This window comes from Cydia strobilella, chromosome 8 (assembly GCF_947568885.1).
Source record: "Cydia strobilella chromosome 8, ilCydStro3.1, whole genome shotgun sequence".
Classification (NCBI taxonomy): domain Eukaryota; kingdom Metazoa; phylum Arthropoda; class Insecta; order Lepidoptera; family Tortricidae; genus Cydia; species Cydia strobilella.
This window is the reverse complement of record NC_086048.1, coordinates 18,595,106-18,620,890: the sequence shown is the minus strand read 5'-3', so window position 1 is coordinate 18,620,890 and position 25,785 is coordinate 18,595,106. Positions and strand designations below refer to the sequence as shown.

General features: G+C 37.0%; 2 protein-coding genes across 2 annotated transcripts; both read left to right on the top strand.

The window, feature by feature from the left end:
- Window positions 1–1,290: 1,290 nt before the first annotated feature.
- On the top strand, window positions 1,291–13,909 carry LOC134743708 (membrane alanyl aminopeptidase-like). The gene is made up of 16 exons (XM_063677310.1): window positions 1,291–1,382; window positions 2,672–2,904; window positions 4,481–4,755; window positions 5,090–5,245; window positions 5,389–5,712; window positions 6,358–6,541; window positions 7,467–7,708; window positions 8,105–8,297; window positions 8,812–8,992; window positions 9,646–9,743; window positions 10,178–10,363; window positions 10,767–10,957; window positions 11,500–11,667; window positions 12,751–12,894; window positions 13,200–13,278; window positions 13,659–13,909. The coding sequence occupies exons 1-16, from the start codon at window positions 1,379–1,381 to the stop codon at window positions 13,875–13,877; spliced, it is 2,877 nt and encodes a 958-aa protein (XP_063533380.1). The 5' UTR covers window positions 1,291–1,378; the 3' UTR covers window positions 13,878–13,909.
- Window positions 13,910–14,665: 756 nt separating this feature from the next.
- Window positions 14,666–25,198, top strand: LOC134743709 (membrane alanyl aminopeptidase-like). The gene is made up of 16 exons (XM_063677311.1): window positions 14,666–14,733; window positions 14,840–15,090; window positions 15,287–15,567; window positions 15,755–15,910; window positions 16,005–16,325; window positions 16,720–16,903; window positions 17,195–17,430; window positions 17,581–17,770; window positions 17,875–18,061; window positions 19,320–19,417; window positions 19,523–19,702; window positions 20,093–20,277; window positions 20,986–21,153; window positions 22,609–22,749; window positions 24,013–24,097; window positions 24,995–25,198. Exons 2-16 carry the CDS (start codon window positions 14,842–14,844, stop codon window positions 25,196–25,198), a joined length of 2,865 nt encoding a protein of 954 aa, XP_063533381.1. The 5' UTR covers window positions 14,666–14,733; window positions 14,840–14,841.
- Window positions 25,199–25,785: the final 587 nt, after the last annotated feature.

The window sequence follows — 25,785 nt, the reverse complement described above, 5'->3', positions numbered from 1 at the left end:
ATTTAATCGGCTTTAATGTTGCCTTACATCATATTGTCATAGAGAACTTAGATTCCGAGTAAAATCCAAATTTCTCCAAGCTTGTACACATTTTCCAAGATGGAGGCGGTTCCTCGAGGTCCCCAAATGTCAAATAGTGTGGACATGAAAAGGAGACCTTTAATACCAAACACCTTTAATACAATACATACCAAATTTCAGGACTGTTCTAGAGATTTCGAGGTTAGTCCTAATCCGATTGTGCTAATATTGTGCGATTGTGATAACTAAATAATAACTAATGTCTCTGTGAGCTGCAAACCTTATTAATTATTCCAAAAACTAGATAGACAAAAAAATCAATATAACTATAGAACCTGCTCACAAAATACCCCAAAATTGGTATTTAAAGTAAAATTGGCAAAGGAGAACAGCCGAAAAGAACGAAACATTATACCTAGCTCAAGCTGATACAGAGACGCTTTGCTCCCGTTTTGCACTCGCTCGGTCGAATAGGACACACAACAAATAACAGCAAATAATGAATAGGAAATATCGAGCAATGGAAATATTATTACAATCCAACCAATTTCGTGTTTTCTTTTTAAACATCATGTTTGAGATGATAATAAACAATAAACATGACATTAACTAGTCTAACACCAAATCTTTTTTTACATAATATTCTGCTCAAGACATAGTAAAAAAAATTGCTTTGAAAGTTAAGTAATTGCTCGGAAAAACCTCGGCAGGGAGCTCATTCCACAGCCGAAGCGTCCGCGGGAGGAAATTCCTCTTAAACCGCACAGTACGTGACCATTTCGGTTCTAGGGTGTGAGGATGAACACCCTGCCGATGGCGAGCGGTGCGGTGATAGAAAGCGGCCGTTGGCATCAAGTCAAACAATTTAGGATAATGATAATATAAATTACATGTCACATTTTATACAGTGTATAAGGATTATATATAAGTATATGTAAGGATTATATGTATTTTAACTACATAATGTACCTAGGTCGTATTTAATATCTTACATCTAAGTTCCTAATTTGCTCGACTAACCAATTTTTTAATTTGTGTTTAATGAATGTAATGAAATGAATGAATGCAATGACTTGGCCAGCTTGCTTATATGCTAGGCGGAATTTGTATGTACTTATTGTACGTATAATAATACTATTCCACGTACTTGCTAGCTTTACATTCATCATCAATAAACCTAATCAACCACAGCGATAAAATAAATAATATTATCAGCGATTTTAGATAAAGGTCTGAATTCACGAACGCTTTTGGTTGCTTACCGGTCTTAATCTTTGTAATTATGTCGCTGATTATGATAAATATGGAAAATGTTAATAATCCATCTAGTCGGTGAGGAGTTTTCATCGTGGTCACAATGGGTGAGTCTTTATCATTTATTTTATTACCATTAATGCAGGTACTTAATGGGTACAGTGTGACGTCATTATATTGGCACTCTGCTAAGATTGTATGACCCATCAAGGTCACATATATTTAATAACCATATCAAGACGGAATTTCAAAGCACTTTTTATTAGAATAAGATAGGATTTGACTTATTTTGTTTGTCAGGCGGTTCTTTATTTATTTTTGATTTTCTTTGGTCTATTTAATTGTTACGAAACCAGTAAAATACGTGATATTACTATTAAACGCAACATTAAGACAATACATTTTCTGAACTGACTAAAAACAAAAAAATAAAAAAATATTTCCTTGTGAATTTGCAGTCAGAAGTTTTATTAGCTTATCTGCGTTTTGTACTTTATTTACTGTGCAATAAAAATTAAATAAATAAAAGTTGTAACTTGAAGAAAAATTATAAACTGATATTATTTCGAAAAAGTAATATTCTGTAAACATTAAAGTCTTGGGAGAGGTGTGTTAGAGTCGGCAACGCGCATGTAACTCTGGAGTTGCAGGCGTACATAGGTTTGTAAGGCGGGCAGTATGCTTGTTTGCCACCGACGTAGTATAAAAAAAGTAAGTATTGCTTTCATAATTACCTAGTATTTCATTGCTAATGGAACTGATAAAGACTAAATGTAGACGATTGAACACGAGGTGAGGCACTAGATGTATTTTCAACTAGGCACCAGTAAATCCAGATAATTATAAACCCTCCTTATTAAGTGCGGTTTTAAAGATAACAGTAAGATGTTAGCTATTATAGTTATCATTTAAAATTGGTTAGGGTAAAGTCTTTGTATTAAAACGTAGTTAAAAACGATATTTCTGTGTTATCTAGAATATCCGTTTATTCGAATATTTTGAGTTGTATTATTAGAATATTTTCGGATATTATTATTGGCCGATATTCGAATATTATTCATATCCGAATATTCGGATGGCAAACTCTACCAGACTTTTATAACAATATAAAAAAATCGGTGTAGATTACTGATCTACGGAAAGTAAGACAATGTATGTGACGAAAACCGTTAAATTGCGATTTTATATTTTGCCAAATAAGAATGTTACTACTCCATTATTTGAATTTTAAAATTGTTAGCATCTTTCTTTATTTATTTTATAATACTGTGAACAAGATCAGTTCAAATCAGTAAGTTATCATCATCATTTACAAATGTCAAAATGGAAATACAAATTATAATATTATTTTAATGTAATGGGTTGATATCTGATTAAATAACTTTTTTTTCTACAGGTTCCACGATGTTAATGGTACTGCTTGCCCTAGTGGGGCTGATCAACGCCCAGCACACTCCATTCATGGAGTTGAAGTCCCAGATGGACTTCACGGAGATCTACAACAGCAACGTGGACAGTGAGACCTCCTTCAGGCTGACCGACAGTGTGCAGCCTAGCTGGGTAGACGTCGACTTGGATGTGTATTTGTCTGAGAGCAGGTTCGATGGAATTGTGACACATGTAGTCACGGTAAGTTTGCAGTTTAACATATAGAATTTAATAAGCTTTAATGTTGCCTTACACTATATTTTCATAGAGAACGTAGATTTAGAGTAAAACGCATTTTTTTTATATACCACGACGGTGGCAAACAAGCATACGGCCCGCCTGATGGTAAGCAGTCACCGTAGCCTATGGACGCCTGCAACACCAGAGATATTACATGCGCGTTGCCGACCCTTTAAAAACCTGTACACTCCTTTTTTTGAAGAACCCCATACTGTAGCCCCGCGGGAAAACCTCGGCAGGGAGCTCATTCCACAGCCGAAGTGTACGCGGGAGGAAATTCCTCTTAAACCGCACAGTACGAATTTCTCCAGAATGGTACACATTTACCAAGATGGCTGCGATTCCTCGAGGTCCCCAAATGTCAAATAGTGTGGACATGAAAAAGCGACCTTTAATTAACATACATACCAAAGTTTAGGGCTGTTCTAGAAATTTCGAGGTTAGTCCTAATCCGATTGTGCTATACAAGCGCAAGCCCGGCACAAAATAGAAGGCACGATACGATACATGCTAAGTAGAGTCGCCATCAGATATATCGGAGCGGCCGAGGTGCTCAAACATATCTGAACACGCATTCTAACACCTCCACAATAGAGGCGTGTTCAGCTATTTCTGAACACCTTGGCCGCTCCTTGAATAATAAATGTCCAAAAAAATATTTTTATATTTTAGACTTATGTCTAATGATAGGATGAATGATAGGATAGGGATAGGATGAGCTTCTATTAAGTTTTGTTCTTTTATAATTCATAAAGAATTACCCACCGGTTTAATTGATCTCGTTCTACAAGAAATCTCTCATGAATTAAATTAGGATTATAGCCAAAAAAATTCAGAGCATTCAAATAACTAGCACTGATAAATTGGGTATAGTTTAAGTATCTATTGGCGTGAATACACATCTAATCACACATGTTATAAATAAATTGCTTCAGACATCATTAAAAATGATTACATTTTTATCATTATCGCATTGATCAAAAATCATTCAGACATGAGAAAGATAAATTTGTATGATTAAGTTAGTATCCTTCGGTACCGGCTTACTACTCGTAATATATTTTAGAAAAGGACTACCTAGGTATATTGCTCTCATCTATTTTGAAAGTTATCTGAAGTTCATTAGGTACCTCGTTTTTATTAGCATTACAAAAATACTACACGATTTTGATGTCTTTTTATTGAAAAACACTTTTGAAAATAAGTCACAGCAAATATGTAACAATATATGTACATTCTTTTGGTTTCATAAGTAAGAAAGTTTTTCAATAAAAAAACACGTCAAGATCGTGTAGTCTTTTCTAATGCTAAAAGAACGGGGTATAATTTATGTCTTTTGTAATAATTAAACAAACATACCTTGTCTGTTCTAATGATTATGTATACATAGACATTATGATTGCCCTTAATTTTTTCTCATCTTTGTAAGATTACATATTAAAACAGTTTATTAGAAAAGGCAATTCTGATTATCCTCAAACCTTATATAAAGATAAAAAAGGTGAAAACTACGAGTACTAAAATGTCGTTCTTTTAGATTTCAGGAGATCCCCATGAGGAAATCGTGCTCCACCAAAACGTCGTCGCTATCACAGCAGTCAACCTCCTGGACAGCAACAACAACGCTGTAGCTTTGAACCTCGAGAGGCCCTTCGAGATCGATAATGTTCACGAGCTCTTGACCATTAACCCTGCCTCCCCTGTCGTCGCCGGCGAGTACACTATCACCATTAGATTCCGTGGAGTGATCAACGAAAACCAGTTTGAAAGAGGATTCTACAAGGGCTATTACTTCCTAAATGGCGTAAAGCGGTGAGTTGTCGAAATATCTGCAAAAATTACTGTAACGTCTTATGAGTCTCTTAGTCCTCGTTTCTTAATGACTTGAGGTCCACATGAGGTCATTGTTTTATGCACAATAATAGGCGCCAGTGTAGATTCCTGGCAGGCCTTCTTTACAATATCTAGCCAGCGGGTCGGTGGATGTCCACCCCGTTCTCCATCCACAATGCCAACTACAATGCTCTTTTCCAAGTTATCGGGCTCTCGTCTGGTCACGTGTCCTAAGCAATTAAGGAGATAGTAAATGTTGAATTATAAACCTCACATGAAACTGCTTTAAGAATGTTACCTACATTTGTTACAGGGAATACGCTACGACGCAATTCCAGCCCTTCTACGCCCGTAAAGCTTTCCCTTGCTTTGACGAGCCTCAGTTCAAATCGAGATTCGTTATCTCTATCACGCGTGATGCTACTCTCAGCCCTTCCTATTCTAATATGGCTATCAATCAAACCGAGACGTAAGTATGAACATACAGGTGTTAACAATTAGAATTCAATTCTAACTTTAAAACCTTAAAATACTTTTTTCTATAGAAAATTTAGACCCCCTGGGACTTCAATATCAAACAACAGAAATCTTACTTACCTTTTCACTTTACAGTGTTTCCGAAGGACGTATTAAAGAGACTTTCTTGCCTACGCCCACCATCTCTGTCTATCTGATTGCATTCCACGTCAGTGACTTTATCGAGACTACTGACGGTAGCCAGCCCGATAGGCCTTTTGGTATCGTATCTCGCCCAGGAGTTGAGGCTCAACATGATTATGCTCTTGACATCGGAGTTAAGATCACCAATGAGATGAACGAATACTTCAATTATGATTACTATAACATGGGCGAAGGAGAACCAATGAAGAACGATCACATTGCTATACCCGATTTCCCAGCTGGTGCTATGGAGAACTGGGGAATGGTTAACTACAGGTAATTTATTATCAAAAAACTCATAAAATTTCTTAGTATTGTTTTATAACTATGCAAGCAAAATAATATCCATGGTAGAGATCAAAATAAATGTTTTTGGCTATAAAATCATTTTTGGTACAAGCTTTCATCGCTGACTGTACTTTTTTTCCGCAGGCAACTAATACTCATCGAGACAATTTCAAAACCCCGAAACATAATTAGGTTTCGTTTTTTTATTACAGAGTTCCTATAGCCACCTCCTGTCACCGTCATCAGATCAGCTCGATGGTATCATAATATTGCATTGTCACCCGTTTCATATGCATGCAAATTTTCAGCTTCATAGGAAGTCGGGAAGTGGGTCACTTTAACTTGCAAGATTTGACCCGTACTAACATACATAGATAGGTACATTGCAAGTTAATAAAAAGCTTGTAGAAACAAATATTCTGATGTGTTATTTAATTTTATGAGCACAACCAGTGCTCAAGGCAGAAATCAAACCAGTATCTTCAGCATCTTGGGCACTGGAAGTCTTAGTCACTTTTTCTTTAGTAGGTACACGGTATATCAATATCATAATTTCTCACTAAGTAATTTCAATTCCTGTCTGCTGTATTTCCAATAACCATGTGGTTACGAGTATTATACTATTTTTTTCAGAGAAGCTTACCTTCTGTACGACCCGGCTCACACTAACATCAACAACAAGATCTTCATCTCCACTATCATGGCCCATGAGCTGGCCCATAAATGGTTCGGTAACCTGGTCACTTGCTTCTGGTGGAGCAACTTGTGGCTCAACGAGTCTTTCGCTAGCTTCTTTGAAATCTTCTCTGCTCACGCTGTAAGTTAGAAATAAATCTATAATCTCTCTCTCTCTCTCTCTTGCTTACACACGCTGTCTCTATATTGCATGTATCTGTAATTGAACGTTATTGCTAAAAATTAATGTCCACAAATATGGACGTCAAATCATTCTATATTAAAATAATAAATGAGTAGCTTTTAATATCACAGTACCAAACGCCATTACCAAAATTAACCTGTATGTTAACCTCAATGCTTACATGTGACGTTTTCAACCAAAAGGTACCACATTGTCGCTTACCATAAGGACGAAATTGGATTGTATCTTTATACGAACATCCGAAAATAACCTGTCAGAGCATCCTTATGGCAAGCGCCAATGTGGTACCTTTTGATTGAAAACGACACATATAATAATAGGAAACGAATCCTTAAAGTTTTAAATTTTATTAAATAGCTTCCTAGATAGATAGTACAACATATTTTTATACAATCGCATCAAAAAAGTGTGTTCTTAATTTTAGTACTAACAGCCAAAACTCTAAATTGTTGTTTGGACCATGCAATAAGGATAATAAAATGTTAGTTAACAATGTGAACGATGGTCTTTGGCCACGCTGCCATATTATAACATTTGCAGTTTTTCTTACTTACTTACTTACTTCGCTAGCTCAGCGACCCGAAGTGGATCTTGGCCTCCGATACTAGGCTTCGCCATTCGTTCCTATCCTGTGCGATCCGACGCCATTCAGCCGCCTGGATGTCACATAGGTCCTTCTGGACCTCATCGATCCACCGGTACCTAGGCCTTCCGACCGGACGTCTCCCAGTTAGTCACCCCAGATAAGCGCTCTTGGCCGCACGATCCTCTCCCATTCTCTCCACGTGGCCGAGCCAGCGAAGCCGACCAGCCTTGCTCTCGCCGATGATGTTAGTATTTCTAAATTAATGATTTATTCCAGGCTGATCCGTCTCTCGAGCTAGCCGACCAGTTCATCGTCGACAACCTCCACAGTGCTCTGAATTGGGACGCTTTCGCAAGCGCCACTCCCATGAACTTAAGCACTGTCACGCATAACGCCTCCATCAGCGCCCACTTCTCGACCACCAGCTACGCTAAGGGGGCCTCGGTCTTGAGAATGATGGAGCACTTTGTGGGACCTACTATTTTCCAAAATGCATTGAGGACTTATCTCGCCGATAAGTAAGTTTTGTTTAACGAACATATTAACATTATCCCGATAGTGGTACTGTTAAAATCCCAAATTCATATATTACATGAACGAGTCTGCCTAATGCTACTTTACATTGTTATTTTTACCGCAAGGTACAAACAAAAGGGATAAAATCACAAGTGTTACATTTTAAGCGCCTAGTTTTACATGTATAATTATTTAATTATGTTTAATTGGTCCAAAAATCACTTGACATATTGCGATCCATTTCAAAGATCTTAAACCGGAGCAACTTGTGCAGCAAATATCTAACGTTGCTTTGTTTCATAACTGTTTCACTCCCAGACTTAATTTTTTCTTGTTTTAATGGCCTGTATCTTTTTTGTGTTTGACTTAGTCTGATTACTTAACTCTATCATTTTAAGCGCTCACGGTCTCGGCACTCCTGAGGACATGTACGACGCGTTCAGGTCTGCGGTGGCCGCGGACCCAACCTACGCAGCAACATACGGAACCCTGGATGTGGGCGAGGTCTTTGACAGTTGGGTCCAGAATCCTGGCTCTCCCGTTTTGAACGTAGACGTTAACATGAACAGCGGAGAAATCACTGTTACTCAGGTACTGATTCGAGACGTCACTTGTTTATGACGACGAATGAATCATTTTTGAAACAATTTTTCTAAATTCGGATTTTCGATTCTAATTTTTATTATTATTACAAAAAAAAACGATCATTATACGATAAGTACTACAAGCTGAAATGTATGTTCATTTTAACTGTGTGAAAATTGTATACATGAGAAAAATAAACTAAAACTTAATGAGATTTTTTGTGTATCTACGAGTATATTGAGAATGTGCGCTAACGTAATGACGGCTTTTAAAATAAATATTGTAATCGAATCACAGAATTATGGATGCTTTATACCTATATAACAACTTTACAAGTACCTGACTGGATTCGGTTATTGTTTAATTGAGGCATCAATATTTTTGTACATAGCCTTTATTGTGCGTTAGTTCGTCTACAAACAACGTATAATTATATGTGGCCATTAGAATCATATAAATTGTATTGACATTAATTTTCATGAACATAAATTTTTACAATACCTTCATGTTTATCTTACAGAGCCGTTTTCTCATCGGAAGCACTGTTTACAATCACCAATGGCTAGTCCCTTACACCTGGACCCACAGTGCTGACCCCGATTTCACTACCACCAAACCAGCAAAGGTTTTGACTACGGCTTCTACCACTGAAAACATGCCGGCTGGACACAACTGGGTCGTGTTTAACATCCAACAGTCTGGTAAGTGAAACTTCAATTGAGACTGTTGTCTATTCACAGGCAAAAATGTTTAGTGTGATAAAGCGTGTCATCATCATCATTAGTTCATCATCAAGAGTTACACTGTTGTCGGTGGAGCGATTTCCATGTATGTCGATCCTCTGCCTTCTCCTTGATAGCCTGATACGAAACGACGTTGAGTTTTTCCTTTACTTGATCTATGTACGTTCTCCTTGGTCTCCCCCTCCGTCTTCTTACCTCAACTCTCCCTTCAATGATGTTTTTAAAAAATTCGTCGTGTCGTATCAGGTTATAAATATTTTCATAGAAAGTAATTCAATTTGTTCTTAGAGTATTAATGGCAGCGTCATCTCTCTTTGCTAGCCCATAATCACCTGAGTTTGATTCGGTTAGAAGGTCGAATCATACTGTTCAACCTTAGAGATGGCCAGGGGGCGCCACAAACCTTCAGAGAATTGTCATATACTTGGAAATTTTGACCCATGCCACGGTGACCGGATAGCCGAGTGATTCAGGCACCTGTCCGGTAAACGGGGGATGCTGGTTCGATTCCAGCTCTGGACACTGGAGGCTTAGGTCATTTTTTCCTTCGTATATGACATTTATTTCGGTTTATTTTAAGTATATTGAAAAGCTTTCTATTTTTTTAACAGGATTATACCGTGTCAACTATGATGACCACAACTGGGAGATGCTTGCTTCGGCACTTCGCAATAACAAAGACCAATTCCCCAGACAAAATAGAGCTCAGGTCTGATAATCATACTCTTCTCTTCTCTTTATCCACCTTTAGTGTTTAGGGTTCCGTACCCAAAGGGTAAAAACGGAACCCTATTACTAAGACTCCGCTGTCCGTCTGTCCGTCTGTCACCAGGCTGTATCTCATGAACCGTGATAGCTAGACAGTTGAAATTTTCACAGATGATGTATTTCTGTTATTGCCGCTATAACAACAAATACTAAAAACAGAATAATATAAATATTTAAATGGGGCATACAACAAACGTGATTTTTTTGCTGTTTTTTTCCGTAATGGACTCGCACTTGGCCGGTTTTCAATTTTAAAGTGTATGAACTAAACGCAAGCTTTTTTAATTTTAATTAACAACATCAATTTGAATTTTAGATATAGGTAGTAAATAAAGACTGGAGTTTAGTATTGATATTGTTCTTATTCGTTTTTAGATCGTCAACGATGTCCTTCACTTTGTGCGCGCCGGAGAATCGTATATCAGCATTGCACGCGCCTTTGACGTTATCTCTTTCTTGGAGAACGAAGATGATTACCTCGCGTGGGCCGGAGCTCTTGGTCAGCTCGACTTAATCAGGCGCCGTTTGGAGCACATTCCTGCTGCTCACGCGCAGTTTGATGTGAGTATTATAGACGTCATGTTTCAGTTAAATCACCTTTAAGCATAGGTACTTTGTTAGCTTATTTCGAATCGCTTACACCGCGTTGTGCTCTTTAATCACTTTCATTCCTTCCTGGGTGTCTACTTCACATATCTCTTCGGACAAAGATACGACGTCTTCGGGCGATACGATATATATTGTAAATTAAGTATACTTACCTACTTAGGCCTTTTTACCTTCAATTCAGTTCAGAATGTATAACTAGAATAAATTTAAATTTCACTGTTCGCATACATTAGGTTAACCAGTCTATATACAATAGAAGTTGTAATAATGTTACTCATTATTTTGATGACTTAAAAATAATAGGCGCAAAAAAGTTTTTATTTTCTACCATCAAACAATTATATTTTTCCGTTAGGAATACCTCCTTGAGCTGATGGAGTACGCCATCGAGTCCCTGGGCTACGAAGATGCGGCTACCGACTCCACCACTAGAATCCTGAACCGCATGCAGATCCTGAACTACGCCTGCAACCTTGGCCATGAGGGCTGCGTTGCCGACAGCTTGGAGAAGTGGAACGCTTTCAAGGCTAACCCCACCAGCAGTTTGTAAGTACAGAATAATGTTAACATGTTTTGCCTTATTTTATCTATCCATAATTATCTTATAGGTTTTTGTATTTTATATTGCATGTGTGTAATAATACATTTAAATTACTTAAAAAAATTATAATACCATCTCTTACCAATATAAGTTAGTAAAAATCCTTATTAACAACTGTATTTTTGGAAAAAAAGGGTAAAATTATTCAGTACATTGTGACCAATTGAGCATTTAAACGAAGACAGAAATGCTTTTTAGAAGATTATCACGCTGTTGATGGTCAGTTGACTGTGCCAGTCCTTCCAGACGTATCCGTCGACGGCGACATCCTGACTTTGAAAAGGGTCTTAACTATTTGGTTTTGAAAGTGCGACAACACAAAACATAGTAGAGCTGCCCAGATGCGCCGTATGTGTAATGGTAGGAGGGCTGGACCGAGTTTTTCAGAGCTGGCGTTTGGCGTCAAGATCTTTAAGTCGGGTGTTATCGTTTTTATAGTTAATAATAACAGTATTGCGACGATGATCCCGACCTAATCATCTTACAGAGTCCCCGTGAACGCTCGCCGCTACGTCTACTGCGCCGGACTCAGGAACGGCGACGCTACCGACTACAACTTCCTCTTCAACCAATACGAGACCTCCGAGAACGCCGCCGACATGGTCGTTATCCTCAGAGCTCTCGGCTGCACCAAGGATGAGGACCGGCTTCAGCAGTAAGACAATATTATGTGTTGCATGCTTATTGTTTTGTATATCTATGTGTGTAAATCACATGAAATAAATAATTTTGAAATTTTGAAATTAATTACGTCATCTTCACTTTTCTATATGTATTAATATTATTAAATTTGCACTTCACATTGGCTAATGCAAAACAAATTACAGTAATATCATCTTACATCACCTATATTCTAAAGAGTAGTGTCACTTCTTTTTTTATCTTTATTTTTTCTCATCGTATCAGTTCAGTTTCTTTATTGTTAAAAAATATTTTACAGGTCACATAGGTACATTTGAAATATGAAATAGTCATTTAGTCATTTATTAAATATTGCATTGTCATGTACATAATAAGGTGTTACATTTTATATAGCCAGTTCATGACACCCTGTAAGGGCACACAATAGTACAGTTTTTCTATTCTATTAATTCTAATCTACATATTGTAATTAAGGTAACATAATAAAAATAACATATTAGCGTATCAGTGGTTTAGTAACCTATTAGTTAGTCTCATAAATTAATTTAGTAACTTCAACAATAGCGACGTCAACAATGCACCGATATAATAATGTCTGATTGAATTAACTTGTGAAATTATTATAATTATTATTTATGTAATGAATGTCAATTAATATTAAAGTGATGGCAGCATTATGTCAAGTTAACAGTCTTACACTAATTCGATGTCATATTTATCTAACGTATTATCTTCCAGGAATGATTCGACTGTGTAATAACAATTTTCTATTAATAGGCTTTTCAGTTTAGAGTTAAAAGTTTTCTCATTTAGTTCGTATTTGATAGCATTAGGGATTTTATTAAAAATTTGGATAGATTTATACTGTGGTCCATTCTTATACATGATGATCCATGGGACATTGATAATTTTAGTTAAAAACTTTAATGGTAATATTTGTAATGATATATGACAAGTATAATTATATTTATATAGCACTTATACTATGCAATGTTCTATTGTATTTATTAGATTACATCTTTGTATAACACACTTAAGTGTCCCGCCAATTTCTATTGATTCTTAAATTCTTCCCTAATTCTGATGTCTTTTGCAGCTACTTGCAGCAGACCTTGACAAACGACAATATCCGCTACCACGACAGGACCAATGCCTTCTCCTTCGCTCTTCAAGGAAACAGGGAGAACTTGAAGACTGTCATCACATTTTTGCAGAATAACTTAGCTGATATCAGAGTGCTGTAAGTTGAAAAAGCCAACCCAACCAATTGTAGGTATCTCTGTTTGCCCCTATGGTTGGCTGGTAGAGAATGCTATTTGTTATGAGTCCGCCAGTTGTACATTGTTGTATATATTTTGTGAAATAAAGTTTAAATAAATAAAATCTTTTGGAATTAAAATTTCATGATACAAGTTTGTCGTATTCATTCTGACAACTGACTTTTATATTGTGTAATAAAAAGCTTTGTTTGAAAATGTGTAAGCTAATAATTATTTATTTTTTTAGCCCATAACCATACTAAAATACAATATATTTCGTTTCCAGCTACGGTGGTGTGGCCAGATTGAATGTAGCCATAAATGCACTTGTTACTTACTTGACTGATTTTGAAGATATCACTAGCGTAAGTATAAAATCAAAAATGTAACATAAACAACACATTCTTGATACTTTCCGTTCAAAAAATAATCTTAAATTTACTAAACTTTGTCCCGTGAATACACATATAAATCATTCAACGCTATCGTTGAACCCTGTTTATCCCCATTAGCGCCACTTGCACCATCCAACTAACCCGGGGTTAACCCGTTAAACCGTTAACCCAATGTCACATTGTACTAGTAACCATGGTAACTCCAGGTTTAACCGGTTAATCCCGGGTTAGTGGGATGGTGCAAGTGGCATTTAAACAATAAAAATCTTTACAATTCATGCAAAAAAATTAAACGTTTAAAACATTTAAAGAAAAATATCGCAAAAACTAATCCATGATTTACTTTACAGTTCCAAGCCTGGGCGTACGAAAACCAAGTGGCACTTGGAGATTCCTTCGTCAACGCCAAGAATGTGGTTGCATCAGCCGTCGCTAATATCGAGTGGGGCAACAGCGTCGTAGGAGATATCTACTCTTTCCTTCGAGGGAGAAATGCGGCCGGCGCCATCACTGCCCCGACCTTTGTTGCCTTGTTAATGGCAGCCATCATAGCTCACTTTATCCGTTAATTTAAAATAACTTTAAGGATACTTTAAGTCTAGAAGCACCAAATATCTAATGGCGTAACTATGCATGGCGCTAGTACCTCATCTTGTTCGTGAAGTTGAACAATTTGTAACTGACAATATTCCAATAGCTTGAAGCTTTATTGATGTAGGGACAACTGATGTTATTAGAAATAAATTATTTATATTTATAGAAGTTTTCTGTTTTATTTTCCGTGTCGTTGAAAACGGAATGATGACCAATCTCGGCTTAATTAGTAATCAAATATTTGGAGAGCAGAAAGATCAGTATATTAGGTGATTTATAACAGTTTTCCTTATAAATGGTTAAAGTTAATTAAGACTTACAACATAAAGTTAATATAGTTAACACTGAAATAGTTGGAAAGTAAGAAGAACAAAAAAGTATCACCATTAAGAGTAATTTGCAACACAATATTGACCATAATATTAATGAAATTCTGAAAAAAAATTACAATACAGAACAATATTCTAGATGTAATATTGTCTTCGGTTACCGCGATAGCTACTCATGAAATAAAACTATGAAACCGGATTATATGCGCGATTATTCAATATATGCGATATAATCCGTTTTCATAGTTTTATTTCACAATATTCTAGATGATAAAAATTAATACATGATTAAAAATCTTATCATAAATTAAGTAGGTACTTACATAATTACATATCTTAACTTGAGTCATAAATAATAATTTATGATAAATATGACTAATGATAAACGATTTCTTTTATTCTGGTATCGGTGATATCGTAGTTTTATGACAATAATCAAATTATAACCTTAATTGCCATTTCATCTGTGTCTATTCCCCGTGAGGGACATTTTTGTTATGAGGTAAGTTTAGATTCGAAAAGTTTTCTATTAATTAGCAAACAAGAGTCGTGTTTTATACCAAGCAATTTAATATAGTTACATACATAATATCGAACAACTTTTACAGAAATGTCCTTTTCCTACATCGCCCTGGTTTTGGCGCTAATTGCGCTGGTCAAGGGTGATCATCCTGCCTCCTTGCAAAGGGAACTTGACTCTATAGATCTCACATCTGACGTAAACAGAAATGATGAACTAGTATATAGGTTACCTGAGAGCGTTATTCCATTGGAGTATGAAATATTCATAGATCTGTATTTTGCTGAACGCACGGATAGACCGTTCAGTTTTGATGGCAGAGAAAATATTATTATTCAGGTAAGTGTTCATGCTTATTTTTAAATTTAGCCTGTAAATAAAAGTCAAAACAATGTTAACGATGTTAATCATATTTGAAATCCGCTGCTTTATTAAGTTACAAATAAACTCTCATATCTAAATCAAAATTAGTCACAAAATGCAAAGGAAACTTATGAAATACCTATTACCATTTTTATTCTTTTTTATTTTACAGGCTGTCGAAGACAACGTTTCTAACATTGTGTTACATGCCAACGTTGACCGAATAAACGCAATCAGTGTTTTAAATTCAAATGGCGCTCCAGTTGCATTAAACTTGTCTGAACCCTTTACTATCCAACCACAATACCACTTCCTCATCATTAACTTAGATGAGACTCTGGTTAATGGAAGTAGTTATACTCTCTTTATTGATTATTCTAACACTATGAATGTAGGGCCGATGAAAAGAGGTATCTGGAGAGGAAACTATATCGATGACGACGGAGTTGAAAGGTTGGTTTCGTAGGTTATAACTTATAATTTTTGCGATGCAGCTAATTTACCATCATCATAGTTAAAGCTGTCGCCAAGTTGATCTAATGACGGGAGCGGAAGTTTATTAGAATTGTAATTCTATCTAGTCGGTAGAGTATGCGACAAAAGCTTGTGTGAAAATAAAAAAATTAAAAACTTATTTCAGAATTTATGCTACCACTCACTTCCAACCGTACAATGCACGACAAGCATTTCCCTGCTGGGACGAGCCTCTTTTTAAGGCTATTTTCAAAGTTCATCTATCCAGCCCCGCTAATTATAGTTCTGTTTTCTCAAATACCAGAATTGGAAATACTGAATCGTGAGTATTTAATCACAGTTTAATTTTACCTGTAAATACAACTTTGAAAGTATTCTGTGTTCAAGATAATTAAATCACATTATTTTCTTTTCAGCCTTTCCGATAACCGCATACGTACAAACTTCTTAGTGACCCCGAAAATGTCGTCCTATCTCGTGACTTTCCTCGTCAGTGAGACTTTCACAGTCATCGCTGAGGACACCTCCTTCACTCCCTCTATCAGAATCATCGGGAGATCCAACACCGTCGGCCTTGGTGATCATGCCTTGGATCTGGCTGTCAAGATGACCACATTCTTTAATGACTACTTTGAAATCCCATATGAAACTATGCATCCTAATTTGCTCAACGATCATATTTCGTCTCCTGATTGGGCGTCTGCTGGCACTGAAAATTGGGGAATGGTTAGCTACAGGTAAATATTCGTTGAATATTTATGTTTAGAATATTTGATATTGAAATTGAGTCAAAATTACTTTGTAAATAATTTAAAAGCTTAGAATGATCATTAAAATGTTGTACCACGGACATAATAAATAATTATTATGGGATATTATCACACAAATTTACTTTACAGGTAACCTAGATTAAAACTAATTCGGGTTAAAGAATTTTATTTTTCTTATAAGAAACTTTACATTTCAATTAATTAATAAAGTTAATAATGTTAATAATAATATATGTAATGTTTATGTTATTGTATGTTAGTAATTATTTAATGTTAGTATGTCTCACAACAGTTTAAATTCGATTAGATTAAAACTCATCATTTTTTTTTGATTTATTTTTTCACAATTACAATTTTGCAGAGAGTTGTACCTTACCCTGAACGCCAGTGAATCAATCATGAGTAACGAGCACTACGCAGGTACTCTAGTCTCTCATGAGCTGGCTCACAAGTGGTTCGGAAACCTGATCACCTGCTTCTGGTGGAGCAATACTTGGATTAACGAGGGCTTCGCCAGTTATTTTGGCTATATCGCTACAAACCAGGTAAGTTTACAATGAGCGTCAGAGCCTCAGAGCTATTCAATGCTGTACTTGCTTAGCACATTTAATTTATTTAGTGGGCCTTCGTAATTTTCATACAAATTAAATAGTATCATCAATGTACGCCATCATCAGTGTAATTGACGTTGCTTGTCACGCTTTAAATATAACAAAATTTGTGAAATACATTGCGTCTCGGAATAAATTTTAAAGTGTGCGACATCCACTGTGCACTTCTAGCTTTAGAAAGCGAGTAGAGCAAAGTATTTTTCGTTAAAAATATCTTCTTTTCAGATGTTCCCAGAATACGAATACGAGGACCACTTCAATTCTCGCTATCTGCAAAACTCCCTCTCTTTCGATTCCGGATCCACTGTCGCTCTCAACCACGAGGTCAACACGCCCGCTCAAGTCACTGGCCACTTTGGAACCGTCAGTTACTCCAAAGGTGCTGCTTTTCTCCGAATGATTCACGACATGATCACTCCTGAGACATTTAGGAAGGCTTGTCGTATCTTCTTAACCAGCAAGTAAGTCGCTTAAGAAAGTACTTAAGACTTATGTTTCATTTATTTTAATTTTAGGAACAAGATTAATCTAAACTACTTTTACGCTGACCACAAATATGATACCTATAAGTTTTGCATGTATTGAAATCTCTTTATTCAATGTTTTCTCAGTTCGTTTGAAGCAACCGACCAGTACGACTTATATAGAGCTTTTGAAGAAGCTATCCAAGAGGATAGTACGTTGAGTGAATATCAAGGTTTTAATTTTGAAGAATTCTACCGTATCTGGGTCAATGAACCTGGTACCCCTATTCTGTTGGTTGAGATTAATCACTCTACTGGAGCTATTTCTTTGAAACAAGTAAGACTTTTATATATTTTTAACACAAAATGTATACCTATTTATTTTATTTGTGTGGCAGTTATTTGAGTCCATTTAATACTTTTGACGTAAAACTTTTTCAGGAGCGATTCTTTTTAAGTGCCACCGCAACGCCTACTGGTCAAATTTACCCGATACCTATAACCTACACCACCAAGAGTTATCCAAGATTCGAAAGCCTTAAACCCATTCAAATGATGTCAGGCGAGACTTTGGAATTGACTAAGGCAGCTGGCGAAGAATGGGTTATTTTCAATAACCTACAACATGGTGTGTCATGATTTATTTATGTTAACATTTAAGATAGCAGTTAAATAATAATTCTACTGTGGCAACATTAGTACGTTACCCCGATTAATACAGGGGTAGCTGGGAAAGTAACATTATACTGTTGGCAACACGGTAGTTTTAGTAAATGGTGGGGCACGGAGTAACGGGGACAGACTCGTTCACTTGGGTTGAGGCGGTCAAAGAGGACGCATCGCAAAGGACTGGTTAAGTCAGAGTACCTGTAAGTACCTCCATTGTTGTGTTGGTAATAATTTAGAGTAACCATGCAAGAAGCTTCACAAATCATAAGTTTTGTCACCACACCAGCTGATAAGGGCTCTCTTGATTGTTCAAAAACTAATGAGAAAGTTGCGTTTTATCCATATGTGTGTAAAGTAATCGAATGAAAATTTTGAGTTGTTTCCTTATGTCGGATGGTAAAATTGACTTTCAAATGATGAATTTGAATGATAATTAAATATTTAATAACGTTCATTTGGATTTGATTTTGTTTGATATTTTACAGTACGTAAGTATTTTCCTCGCGTTGGTCTGGTGAAATTTTTTGTGTTGCACTCGGTGGCAAAATTTGTTTAACCCTCGTGCCTTAAAACCCTTGCAACGCTCAAGATTCCACTTTTCGAACCACTCGCTATAGTAGAAAAAGTTAGAGCGAATCGCCTAGCTTGGTACGGACATGTAATGCGGAGGGATGAAAGTCATGTGACGAGAAAGGTATTACGTCGCTATCGAATGTATGTGGAGGGAAGTACCGGGAGAGGAAAACCGAGGAAAAGGTGGATGGACTGTGTGAGAGATGATATGAAACGCACGCGAGTGAATGATGAGATTACAGGCGAGAGAGAGGTATGGAAGATAAAGACATGCTGCGCCAACCCCAAATTAATGGGATAAGGGCAAGCGAATGATAATGTTCTAGTAACATTTTCACCAAATTCCACATTCCCAAATGCCACTTTCCGAGAGAAAATGCACAAGTTAGTTAATAGATAGGTACCCAAATCAAGTGTGGCCATAATATTTGAACAGTTCACTCGATTTCTCTAGCATCAAATCTTGACGTGATTATAGCGAGAGCAACTGTAAAGTTACCTTATAATCTTATCTTATAAATGAATAAAAAATAAATGACGATGAATTGAGAACCTCCCTCCTTTATGAAGTTGATTAATAAGAAGTACTGAAGTATTTACGAACTAAATTTTCCAAATTAAAATTTAATGTTGAAATATTTTAGGACACTACAGAGTAGACTACGATGAAAAGTCATGGAGTTTGATCGCCGAAGCATTACTGAATGAACCTGAAAGCATTCACTACTTGAACCGAGCCCAAGTTAGTAGTAATTTACGGATATAAATAGTTCTACAATTTTTCATTCTCAAATATATATTTTTCTATGTCAATAGCAACTATTTTGATATCCACTTTGGCTTCCAGGTGGTCAATGACGTCTTTGCTCTGATGAGGTCTACAAGAATGACCCACAGTTTCGGTTTCAACATTTTGAGGTTCCTTCGCAACGAGCACAACATGCATGTTTGGGATGCCGCCATCACCGGCTTTACCTGGCTCAGGAACAGGCTAAGGCATTTGACTGAGAGCCAGGCAGAATTCGATGTAAGTACCTTAAAAAACAACTGACTTCATAATTATTTCAATTATACCTATATTATCATAAATTGAAATATTTAAATTGAATATAGAAATAGTGACCAAGCCTTCCAGTGGCCGAGCACGAATAATATGATTTGTTATCTTCCCGTACCAGACCTGAGGGCCTACCGCTAACCACGTTCGACGTGTTGCCTCCCTGTCACACTTACGTACGAATTTACAAGTGCGACAGAGAGGCAACACGTCGAACGAACGAATGACATTTTCTTCATCTAGTGCCATCTCCTACTGGTGGTCAGCTCGCATGAGAGCTATACGGACTAATAATTTAATATTAAGAAGGTTTATTAGGTGATTAAATAAGAAAGTCTACCAAGCCTTTTCAATCTACAGGAGTTTGTAATAGACACCATGTCGCACCTCATCGAGCACGTCGGCTTCGACATCCTCAGCACCGACACACCCACGGACATCATGAACCGTCAAGCCGCTCTGCACTTTGCTTGTTTACTCGGACATGAGCGATGTGTGGTGGAGTCCAGGGAACGCTTTGTTGGTTTGAAAGACAATAATGTTTGGTGAGTGCAAAATAAATAATTTAGTACTGAAATTAATGTCATATCAAAAAGTGACCTAGGTCTCCGCGCCCAGGGCTGGAATCGAACTAGCGTCCTCTATCGCGGCAGGTGCCTAAGGCCCTCGGCCACCCGGGTCATGGCGGCGTTGGTCTAATGTTTCCAAGTATATGCAATTCCATAAGCTAATAATTTATTTTGTTTCTATAGTTAATACTCGAATTTAAACTGTTGTGAGACATACCAATATTAAATAATTTCACGGTTTAGACTCACTTGTTTTAGTCACTCGCGCGACATGTTTCGGAGAGCCTAGGTCTCCTTTCTCAAGCACTAATAGTGCGAGCAGCGTTCACGACGACCGTGTATTGCGTACTGCCGCGCGCCGCGTCGCCCGCTGCGCGCGCGCCGAGAAATCCGGTTGGGGGTGGTCTTGCGCTATTCTTTTTGCGAAATTGTATCTTACATCACTACAGCAATGTTTCATTGCGAATCTTTACCGTTACTATTTTTTTTTTGTTACTGTTATGATTCATGATAATCATGATCATACAAGCCAAAGAAATATTTAATGCTAGGAAAGAGTCCAAGAATTTCCCCTAACACCTAAACCCAATTAAGATTCTTCTGTTATTTTGGTTGTCATTGTTGATCCTCCGTATTCTTCCCATCTTCTAGTATTTGTTAATAGCTCCTTATATTTTGTTTTAGGGTGCACGGAGGAATCCGTCGTAATGTGTACGTGGTTGGAGTGCGAGAGGGAGACGAACAAGACTTCAACTTCATTCTCTCTCGCTTCCGCTCATCAAATCTTGCCCATGACCAGCTGGAGATGTTGAGGGCTATGGGTGCTGCTAAAAATCCAGAATTACTAACTAGGTAATATGTGATGTTCCGCGGGAAAGGGTACCTTATGACGGTCGGTTCTTACTCCATTATTACCAAAGATAGATATAACTCCGTAATAGATGGATACAGTCTAAGGAAAAAACGTGCCTCGAAAATCACGAAAATTTGATTCTCGATCAGATGGCGCCACTAGTTTTGGCCTACACTCGTATAGAGGGCGTTGACTGTTTCGTTTGTTATTTATAATTTTAACGCATACCAGTGAAAGAACATGGGTCAAAATCATATAAAAATAATTAATGCAAATAAAAAAATCATTTATCCATATTTAAATACATTTTATCGTATTTTTATAAATATTTATTTTTAGTTTTACAAAATTTACTATGACAGTAACGCTCTAGTATAAGTTACTCTATGATTATTACCTACGCTCCATGCGGTGCCACGCGACAAGCGCCAACCGCCACCTACCTAAGGTACCTAAGGTACCTAAGGTGCCTTTGCCCGTGGAACGGCACATGTTATGTTGATTGTCCTTGCTAATTTATGGTATCAACATCACATTTTATTAGATTACCGTTAAGTAGGATAACAGGTACATCAATAATACCTATAAACGTGGTTGACAGCAGTTTACTTTTAACAATCTTTGAATCTGGATATACCAGCCTTAGGTTAAAATTGTATACTACATAACATAACGTAACATAACTCCCCCACGGCCGATTCGGATACGGCGACTGCTGTCAACTCCGTTATTGTTGTCTCTGGTGTGCTCGCAAGTGGCTGACGTAGCCGATTTTGTTTCCAAAAGTTCGCGAGCATTGCGGGCATGTTAGCACACCATTTGAGTAATTATAATGTATTGCCGCAGGTGGTCTGGCCTTTATTTCGTCGCGCCAGCTCTAAGCACCGTCGCGATTCGAATTCAGCCACCCGGGCATTTATTGTATCCCGCCATTCCGTTCGTATGGCTGCCTGCTGCCCCCATCGCGAGGGCTCTTTACGACACTTTTTCATGTGCCGCTTAAGCACATCTTTGTACCTGAGGAATTGGCCGCCCTGTTTCTGCTTGCGCCGCCATACTACATAGTTAGATTACAATATAGTAAAAAAAGGTTTATTTATAGCTCTGCTAGGTACCCCATCAGTCTCCTGTTACCCCACTTCACTGTACATGGGATAACCAGAAATCAATCTCCATATGACATGTTAAGAGAATTAATTACGATTTTAAATATAAAACTCCCGTGAGACTCAAACATATTAGATTATTTTAAACCGGGTCACTCACGTATTATTAAGTCGAATAGCTCGACATGTTTCGGTCCAATTTACGAGGGCCGTCTTCACGGAGACACGACACGTCTTCACTGGTCGAGGGCGCGGCGTGTAGAATTAATTACATCTACACTTGAAGGTGCAAAATGCACAGATTTTAATGAAATATTTATATAATTTAAAAATAAAAATCGATTACAGATACTTGGAGCTGACGTTGACCGATGAAGTGAGGTCTCACGACAAGACAAATTCCTTCAACTACGCTCTTCTAGGCAACAAGGAGAACGCACCCTTAGTTCTAGAATTTGTGAAGAACAACATCGACGCTATGAGGATCGCGTGAGTGTTAATTGTGTTCTACTAGTAATTACTAGTTTTAGTCATTTACTCCCTTATACATTGTTAGACAAATGCTAAAGGATGCAGCTTCTGCGGTGGCCTTTAAGTTAAGATTGCGCAAGTGGCTTCTTAGCCATACATTTTATTCCACTGACGAGTTCTTCGAGCTCCCCAATATATCAATATTATGTATTCTAATCTAGTCAGCTTTAAAAGCCTATAGTAAAATTAAATGTGTAACAGTTAAATATACATTTAATTTACAGATAACATCGCTCAATATTATGAATTTATGTAGCTCGTAAAGAATATCTTAAAAAATAATATAGTTACATGTAAAAATCCGCAACGCAGGCTTCGTCAGGTGGCCACAAATACAAATCAGCAACATGCTTCGTCCCAAAAATACCAATGATGATATCCGCAACAGGCTTCGTCACTTTTTTTTTGTTTAAATAAAATAACCGTCACGAATCGCACCTGGCTCAAATGTCCCCATTACAGACACAACATTACAGTTAAATTGAATATGTACCTATTACCTGATGACATGTAACTTGGCGTTATGAATAAACTATCTGTATCTGTAAATTGAAGAGAGAGAATAAGCCCTACTCCTAATGATGATGTCCTCCCAGACGTATCCGTCGACGGCGACATCCCGACAAGCGTTTATTTTTATTTTTATATTATTAATCTTATAAGGGTTTTTATTAACTATTACGCGCATGGGCGCGAACGTGACTTGCAAATCCAAATTTGGTATTGAAAGTCCGGCAGCACGAACCACAGTCGAGCTGTCCAAATGAGTTGTAGGTGTAGTTGTCGGCTTTGGCCGAGTTTTTCGGAACTGACGTTTGGCGTCAAGATCTTCAAGCCTTCTCTTCAACTCCTAATACTCAACTGGGGAAGAGTAGGTTAAAGACCTATTTGCGAGTATATGATGAGGAATTTTAGTAATTGCCTAATTTTTTAACATGAATAATGTATTCTGCTGGTATATTGACAACTACTTCTTTTTCCTCGTATGAAGGGGTATTATACCTTGTTTTGCATCTCATGCATGGGTCTTGCACGTAGAGGGTATCACAATTGTTAATGCACATATATAAATGGTGTACCATCTACACCTTTTATTTACATTTGACATATTTGGACAGATTCAAATTTTTCATATCATAGTGTTTTGATTTGTGTAAAAATACTGTAGACAACATTAAAGCCCTTAACTACTTAGTTAATAATCTATTTTATATTTCACAGCTACGTAGAGGATGCCCCACCCAACCCGGTACACAGTTGCCTCTCCAACTTGGCTGCATATCTCGAAGAACCCGAGCTAGTCGAGGTACAGTCATCAGTAGATTATTATGTATATCATGATTATCACGAAGCTTGTTCCAACACAACTAAGTTAAACTATCTGCACTAGGAAGGGCAAAGTAACTCCTGTTACAATTTATTATTATGTAATTTATGTATAATTATTACGTGTGTGGATGAATTTTCACTGCGCTAGAGTCCAGAGGGCCTCCCGTGAACCACGTTCGACGTGTTGTCTCCCTGTCACAGTTACGTACGAATTTACAAGTGCGACAGAGAGGCAACACGTCGAACGTGGTAAGCCCTCTGTTACTGCCTGGGTTGACCTTTGCGTATCTAAACATAAACTTACTTCTGATCTATGATTTAGCCCATCGCTTAACAAAGCCGAATAAACAGATAAGTAAATGTGCCATTCTCAACCAAAAGGGTACTTATTGTCGGTCGTCAATAAGGCGCTATTTCCATATAGCTTCAATTTGAAATCAACCTTATCGAAAAGCGACAATGTGGTACCTTTTGGTTGAAAACGTCACAAATATGTAACTATGATATCGATAAGGAAACAAGTCCTTGATTTAAGTGTCTGTCATCAGTTTTTAATCAAGATACCACCTAATTCTTCAAATTATTAGTTTAATTCGTTTTAACTTTCCCTTCACACTGTTAAAACAGTTTTGCAGGGAATCTGACTGCATTTTTTTTGTTTGTTTAACCTCTCATCTGTGTATGATAAGGATATTAATGATGACCAAATTACAAGCCAACTTTTTTAGTTTTTCTCTAAAACTATTTTTTCTGCTCTATACGGCACCACCGAGGTTTGAACCCATGATGTTTAACCACTAAACACAAACGAAAGGTTAATATATATATTATGTAATAAATAAAATAATAAAAATGTTCACAATGTTCTTTGCAGTATGAAGAATGGCTGCGATCCACCCAAGTTGGAACTCTTCAATACAACACCGCTTTATCTGCAATTACATCAGCAAGAAACAACATGGCGTGGGGCACCAATAATGTCGACAACATTTTAGGCGCCATCAGAGACGACGCCACTAGGGTCGTCACTTCAGTTCTCATGCTTGGTGCTATGGCTCTTTTGGCTGTTGTCGCTTAAAGGCATTTTTTATTTAGATAAAGATAAAAGATATTTATTCGTGACGATCACAACACAAGTACGAACATGTACAGACAACAACAGCAAGAAAAGAAGAAATAATCAAGTGTGCATCACGAAATGGACCCAGCTCAGCATAATGGTAGCTATAAAGCCAGCGCTGAATTTAGTAATTGAATGAACTTGAAGCTATTGGTTTGTTATGAATGGACTGTTAAATAATTTGTAAATAAATCTTACTTTACATACTTACAATATGACTTTAATCGATATCCGAACACCTAACCACTAACACGTCTGCTACCTCTGCCGTGTCACGCGCAACTCATGTAAGTTTAAAAGATTAGTTTCGAGATAATTACGTTTAAATTATTCAAATGCTGTTTTCGTTGACGGTTCATCGTATTTTTTTATTTTTATAAAGCAGATGTAGGAAATATGGTCACATGGAAGAGCATTATCAAGTGTATGACGTGGTACTTTAACCAAATAGGTAGGTAATAAATAAGCAAGAAATACGTAATAATATACTTAAGTAGAAAAACAACAAAAAATATCTTCCACTGTTAAAAACTTGAGAGTTGAAC